General features: G+C 71.9%; 1 protein-coding gene across 4 annotated transcripts; it reads right to left on the bottom strand.

Moving 5' to 3' along the window:
• Positions 1-272: 272 nt before the first annotated feature.
• Positions 273-5,750, bottom strand: PPP1R1B (protein phosphatase 1 regulatory inhibitor subunit 1B). 4 transcript variants are annotated; one of them, XM_063354775.1, is made up of 9 exons: positions 5,502-5,750; positions 4,867-4,972; positions 3,682-3,742; positions 3,112-3,134; positions 2,533-2,608; positions 2,229-2,357; positions 1,172-1,243; positions 746-895; positions 273-646 (listed from the first exon to the last, which is right to left on the bottom strand). In XM_063354775.1, exons 2-9 carry the CDS (start codon positions 4,945-4,947, stop codon positions 558-560), a joined length of 681 nt encoding a protein of 226 aa, XP_063210845.1. In that variant the 5' UTR covers positions 4,948-4,972; positions 5,502-5,750; the 3' UTR covers positions 273-557. The 4 variants fall into 4 exon arrangements, with proteins under 4 accessions (XP_063210845.1, XP_063210844.1, XP_063210846.1 ...); XM_063354774.1 differs by lacking the exon at positions 5,502-5,750 and having other exon boundaries at positions 4,867-5,261; XM_063354776.1 differs by lacking the exon at positions 5,502-5,750 and having other exon boundaries at positions 1,172-1,240; positions 4,867-5,250.
• Positions 5,751-6,605: the final 855 nt, after the last annotated feature.

Genomic DNA, 6,605 nt, shown 5'->3' with positions numbered 1-6,605 from the left:
GGGTCTGGGAGGGCCCATTCCCCACGGGAGGGGGGGGTCAGTGGGGCAGTGAGAGCCCATTCCCCGTGGTGGTGGGGGGGGGGGGGGTCCGCGGGGCACGGGCCCGACCCCATAGCTCTGCCCCATAGCTCCCTTCTCTCGCCCCCCCACCATACCCAGACTCCCCCCCCCACCCCCCATCCGCTGCCCCACACCCCCGGCTGTCCCCCCCCAACAACACGGGGCCCAGCGCCCCCCCCAAAAGCAGCCTCCAGCCTCTCTGTACAGCCGTTTATTGCGGGCAGGGGGGGGCTCAGCTCCACGGGGGCCGGGGGGCAGCAGCCGGGGGGGGGCCCAGGCCCCGCCGCCCCCGGGGGTCCCGGCAGCCGGGGTTGTGGGTGCGGGGGGGGGGACGCGAGGCCTCGCCGGGACCCCCGGCACCCAAGCGTGGCCCGGGTGGCCGGGCATGGCGGAGGAAGCGCAGGCAGGGCAGGCAGCAGCCATGGGGGGCAGCCGGGGCGAGGCGGGGGGCGCGGGCGAAGCTGCTGCGGGCCGGGGGCCCGGTGGCCCGGTGGTGGCTAACTGTTGCCCAGCGGGAAGGTGGGCGAATGGCGCTCGGTGCCGATGGGGCGCGAGGGCACCTCGGCGAAGCCGACGTGTCGCCGCTCTGGGGAGGGAAAGGCGGCAACGGGGTCAGGCGCGGGGGGCCACCGGCAACGGGGCCACCGGGGACGGGGTGGGGGGCGGAGGGCGACACCCCGCGTACCCCCGGTGCCGCCGTCCTCCTGCTCCCGTCCCGGCTCCTCCTCGTCACCCTCCGCTCCCTCGGGGTCCTCGGGGATCTCCGACACCGTCAGTGACTTCAGGTCCTCCCCGCGCTCCTCTATGCCGCCGGCGAAGGACACCTTCTGCCCGCCTGCGGGCAACGAGGACGGTGGCCCCCGGGGACCCCCAGCTCCGGGGTGACCCCGCTGCCACCGCCCAGGGCCGGGCAGCGCCGGGGGGGCGGGGGGGGCACGGCACCCTGAGCCCCAGCATCACCCAGCATCCCCGGGATGGGGGGCTGCGGCGGGCGGGTGGGCAGCCATGTCCCCCCGCTGTCCCCATCCACTCGCTGTCCCCATCCACTCGCCGTCCCCATCCACTCGCCATCCCCGTCCCCTGTCCCCCCCCGCCATCCCCATCCCGTTACCTTTCCGCTTGTGCGCCTTGGGGCCGGCGGGGAAGTAGCTCCGCTCGGCTCTGGCCTGGCTCCCTGGGGCTGCTGGGGCGGGCGGCGATGAGCCGAGGGCAGGGGACGGCACGCGTGGCACCGCCGGAGCCGGCCACCGCCATGGCAGCCCAGCGGCCGGGGGTCCGGCTGGTGTCAGCGCCGCCCCGGCGGGGGACGGTGACGCTTCCTCGGCGGGGGGACGTGGTGGGCCCCGCGGGACCCGCTTAGCTCGGGGCGAGCGTGTAGCAGGTCTGGGCAGCAGCAGCCTGTGTCCCCCTGGGCACCCACCCTGTCCCCGAGGGTGGCAGGGGACGGTGGCGCGCTTGGGCTCTGGCAGCCCCATCCCCATGGCTCCGGCAGCCTTGTCCCCATGTCCCCTGGGCTCCAGCAACCCTGTCCCCGTCTCCCCGTGTATCCCAGGCTCCAGCAATCCTGTCCCCATGTCCCTTGGCCTCCGGCAGCCCTGTCCCCGTCTCCCCTGGGCTCCAGCAGCCCCATCTCCATGTCCCCACATCCCCCAGGCTCCAGCAGCCCCATCCTCGTGTCCCCCAGGCTCCAGCAATCCTGTCCCCATGTCCCCTGGGCTCCAGCAGCCCTGTCCCCATGTCTCCACGTCCCCACATCCCCCAGGCTCCAGCAGCCCCCTCCTCATGTCCCCCGCCGGCTCCAGCAGCCCTGTCCCTGTGTCCCCCAGGCTCCAACAATCCTGTCCCCATGTCTCACGAGCTCCGGCAGCCCCGTCCCCATGTCCCCACATCCTCCAGGCTCTGGCAGCCCCTTCCTCATGTCCCCCGGGTTCCAGCATCCCCATCCCTATCTCCCCCTCTGGCTCCAGTAGCCCTGTCCCCATGTCCCCTGAGCTCCTGCAACCCCGTCCCCATGTCCCCCCCCGGGCTCCAGCAGCCCCACCCCTGTGTCCTGATGTCCCCCAGGCTCCAGCAGCCCCCTCCCCATGTCCCCTGGGCTCCTGCATCCCTGTCCCCATGCTCCCCCCCGGGCTCCAGCAGCCCCGTCCCCCGTCCTGTGTCCCCCTCACCAGGCTCCAGGGCACTGTCGGGGTCGCAGGCGCGGGCCAGCTCGTGCTCCCCGTCATCGGGTTCCCCGTCGGAGCTGTCGCCCCCGCCCAGGCCACTCTCCAGGTGGGACTGCACGATGCGCTGCACCGCTGGGGAGGCACCGGCGTCAGGACCCCACTGCGGGCACTGGGAGCACTGGGAGCACTGGGGTCTCCCCGCGGAGCCACGCGGCACCGGGAGAGGCGTGGGGTGGTCCAGCGTACCCGGTGCCGCCAGCCCACCCCGCACAGCCCCCGTGCCTCAGTTTCCCTGTTCGGCGGGTACCTTTGAGCGAGGGCGGTGTGTAGGCACACGGGTTGGTCCTCTTTGGTTTTAGCAGGCAGCCCTCGCCCGAGGCGCGCTGTGGGAGGGAGCGGAGTTGGGGCCAGGGTCCCAATGTCCCCGGGGGAGCCTGGCATTCCCCCCCGGGTGCTGTGACAGGGGTCTCGCAAAGGGGACCCAAGGCTGACCCCCCCCCCCCGCCCTCGACCTCCCAGGGATGAGGACCCTGCAATGGGGATCCTGTGTTGGGGACATCACGCTGGGGACCCCGCCATGGGGATGTGGCGTTGGGGACCCTGGGGTGGCGTCCCCGTGATGGTCACGAGACGGTTTGCACCACGGCCAAGCGCCACAGCCTGGCTTGGCTCTGTGTCCCTGTCCCCGCAGCGCTGGCGCCGTGTGCCCATGGCGTCCCGGGGACTGATAAGCGCCGGGGCCAGGTCGGGACGGGGCGGCGGGTGCCTGGGCTGGGCCCCGATAACCCCCCGGTGCCCACGGGACGGGGGAGCGGGGCTGCCCCGGGGGTCCCAGTGCCACCCTGGGTGTCCCAGCGCCGCCCTGGGCGTCCCAGCGCCCACTCACCTGGTAGGGCAGGGACTCGTCCTCTGGGTCGGCAGCGCCAGGGAGAGAGGGGTGAGCGGGACGGGGGCTGCTGGCCCCCAGCGGAGCCGGGCAGGTCCCTGCCCACCCCCGGACCCCCGCTCCAGGGGGTTACCCTGCCCACCAGGGACCTACCACTGCGTCCCATCCTGCCACCGTGTCCCGTCCCTGCCACCGCATCCCATCCTGCCACCCCATCCCTTATGTCACACCCCATCCCCTCCCTGCCACCATGTCCCCTCCCTGACATCCCATACCATAAGTGACACCGCATCCCATCCCGCCACCATGTCCCCTCCCCACCACCATGTCCCCTCCCCGCCACCATGTCCCATCCCAGACATCCCATGCCATGCATGACCCCACACCCCATCCCTGCCGCCACATCCCATCCCTGCCACGACGTCCCCTCCCTGCCACCCCATCCTATCGGTGACACCACGTCCCATCCCTGCCACCACCTCCCGTCCCTGGACCAGATGTCCCCCGCCACCACGTCCATCCCTGCCCCGTGTCCCACCCCCGGCGGGTGCCCATCCCTGCCCCGCTCACCTGGGGAGGAGTGCTCGGAGAGCTGGAAGAGCATGGCCGGCGTGGGCCTCCGCCGGCGGATCTGGGGCACAGCGGGGTGTCACCGGCCAGCTGGGGACACCCGGGGTCCCCTGTCCCCTGCCCTGCGCCCCAGGACCGAGACCCCATGCACATGCCTGCACACGTGTGAGCGCGCGTGTGTGTGTGTGAGCGCGGGTGCAGGGCCGTGCACCCACCCGGCACGGGGCAGGGGGCACCCAGCCCTGGGCTGCCAGCGGGGAGCAGGGGACGGGGGCACCCGGCTCCGGCCGGGGCAGGGGTCCCTGCTGAGCCAGCCCCACTGAATGGCACAGTGCCCCACAGAGGGATCACAGCCCCATCCTGGGGTCCCCACGGTGTCCCCAGTCTCTCCCAGCCCCATGAGAGCCCCTCTGAGGGGACTCTGGGTCTGATGTGCACTGGGGACATCCACTCAGGCAGGGGACAACACGCTGGGGGTGGCTGCGCCGTCCCCCAGCGTGTCCTGTCCCCTCTGTCCCATCCCTGTCCTCATCCTGTCCCCTCTGTCCCATCCCTTCCCTTCTGTCCCATCCCTGATCCCTCCTGTCCCGTCCCTGTCACTGTCCTGTCCCCCTGTATGACTCTCCTCCACGGGACCGCGGCTCACGCAGGGACTTTGGAGCTCTCTGGTCCCGTCCCCGTCTCTCCCCTGTCCCATCCTGCGTCCCCCATCCAGTCCTGTCCCCTCTGTCCCTCCCGTCCCACTCCCTGTCCCCTCTGTCCCCTCCGATCCCCCTTGCCCTGCTCTCCCGCTCCCACCCCCTCCCTCCTGTCCCTTCTGTCCGCTCCAATCCCCCTTCTCCCATCCCCTCCCTCCTGTCCCTTCTGTCCCCTCTGATCCCCCTTGTCCCATCCCCTCTGTCCCATCCCCTCCGATCCCCCTCGTCCTGCTCTCCCGCTCCCATCCCATCCCTCCCGTCCCACTCTGTCCCCATCCCGTCCCATCTGTCCCCGTCCCTCCCGCAGGACACAGCTCACACCGGCACCTTTGGGGCTCTCCCGTCCCCCTCTATCCCTCCAGGTCATGCCGGGGGGGGGGTCCCTCGTCGCCCCGAGGTCACCGGCAGCGCTAGCGCTGCCGGTGACCTCGGGGCGACGAGGGACCCCCCCCCGACGTGACCTCCGTACCCCGATGTCCACCCTCACCATCTCGACGGCGCGGGGGTCCAGCTGGCTGGGGGGGGCCGGCACCGAGAACTGGATCTTCTTGCGGTCCTTGGGGTCCATGGCCTTGACCGCGCTGTCACCGCCGCTGCCGGAGACGGAGGGGGGTGGGGGGGGGGGTGGGGGCTGTTGTGGGGGGTCGTGGGGGGTCCCTGCCACCGGTGCCGAGCGGAGTTCGGTAGCACCCGGGGCTCGGTACGGTGAGGACTGAGAGCGGCGGGAGGTGGGGAAGGCAGAGCCGGTGAGGAGGAGGAGGAGGAGGAGGAAGGAGAGGGAGGGAGGACACGTCTCCTACCAGGCGCTGAATTATTCATCCCCCCCCCCCCCTCCCCACGGGCAGGGGGGCTGAGGCCGCGGTAATGAGCCCTTGGGGAGCCCCCGAGGGGGTTCAGCCAAGCCGGGGGGGGGGCCCTTAACCCCTTCCCTGCCGGGGGGGGTGGGGAGGGTGTCCCCTGATCGTGGTGGCCAGGTGGGACGGGACGGGGACGAGAAGGGAAAGGGTGCCTCCACGGGAGTCCCCATCCCTCGTGCCTCAGTTTCCCTGCAGAGCCGCAGGCAGGGACAGGGACAGGGACAGGGACAGGGACAGGGACAGGGACAGGGACAGGGGCACTCACCCTCAGAGGGGCAGCAGGAAAATCCCCTCAGCTGCTCCGTGCCCCACGGATGCCCTGCTCCCACCCCAGGGGACAGGGACACTGCTCCTGCAGGGGTGGCATCCAGGGGACACAGGACCCCCCAAAATGTCCCATCGCCCGCATGGCCACCAGCCGCAGCCCTGGGGACACCAGGGTGTGCCAGAGGCAGGGGACTGTGCCCTCGCTGGGGACCGTGCCCGGCTGCCCTGGCTCTGCCCCAGCTCTCGGTGGATTTCCTGCTGGAAAATTCCACCAAATCCAAAGTTTCCCCCAGGGAAAGTGGGAGCTCGCCCCCCCCCCCCCCCCTCCCCGGGGTGCAACCTCCTGCCTGGGCACTGCTTGGCACCGGTGCCTGGCGCTGCACATGCCAGGCTCTGCCGTGGCCCTGCCAGGAGGGACCTGGGCACGGAGGGCACCTCTCCGGAGCGGGACAGACGGGGGGTCCCTGTTGAGGGGGGCGGCGGTGTCACCGATAGCCCCCACAGTGGCACCCGTCCCCTCATGGGGTGTCCTGGCCGGGGGACAGGGCCGGGGCGGTGGCGTTGGCGCTGAGGAAGCCGCCTCCGAGGAGAACCGAGGAAGGGGGAGCCGGGAGCTGGCTCCGGCCCCCGGATCTCCCGGTGCTCCAACGGCTGCGGGTGGCCGCGGGCCAGCAGCCATCGCTCCAGCAAAATATTTACCCGAGTGGCACCGTGCCATGGACCAGCCTCCCGCCCGCCCGGCCCCGCGCGGCAAAGCACGGCGAAGCCCGGCTCTGCGCGACAAAGCGTGGCAAAGCCTGGCAAAATGTGGCAAAGCCTGGCAAAGCCGGGCTCTGGGTGGGCAAGCTTGGCCCGGTGGCACAGCGCAGCCCCCACGTGGCACTGCCCACAGTGGGAACAGCCCAGGGACGGCCACCAGCAGAGCCTGCGTCCCCACAGAGGGGACTGGAAGGGGGCAAGGGGTCCCTCGGTCACCCCAGGCTGGCCCCATGCCGGGGGTGCCCATGGCGGGCTCTGAGCATCCCCATCCCAGCCCAGGACCCCCGTCGTTATGGCAACAGGTTCCCGGGCTCCTTCCCGCTGCCGTTCCTGTTCCTCCCAC

Source organism: Chroicocephalus ridibundus, chromosome 17, assembly GCF_963924245.1.
Source record: "Chroicocephalus ridibundus chromosome 17, bChrRid1.1, whole genome shotgun sequence".
NCBI lineage: Eukaryota > Metazoa > Chordata > Aves > Charadriiformes > Laridae > Chroicocephalus > Chroicocephalus ridibundus.
Note: the sequence above shows the minus strand (reverse complement) of the source record. Positions and strands in the feature narration are given on the sequence as shown.

What these genes read in the sequence shown, in the direction of transcription:
- PPP1R1B (XM_063354775.1), bottom strand. Translation starts at nt 4,947, where the DNA reads ATGGACCCCAAGGACCGCAAGAAGATCCAGTTCTCGGTGCCGGCCCCC. An exon ending in CTCCGAGCACTCCTCCCCAG is followed by an intron (nt 3,135 to 3,681) that starts GTGAGCGGGGCA and finishes CTGCCGACCCAG; the next exon opens with AGGACGAGTCCCTGCCCTAC. An exon ending in CGACAGTGCCCTGGAGCCTG is followed by an intron (nt 1,244 to 2,228) that starts GTGAGGGGGACA and finishes CGCCCGCCCCAG; the next exon opens with CAGCCCCAGGGAGCCAGGCC.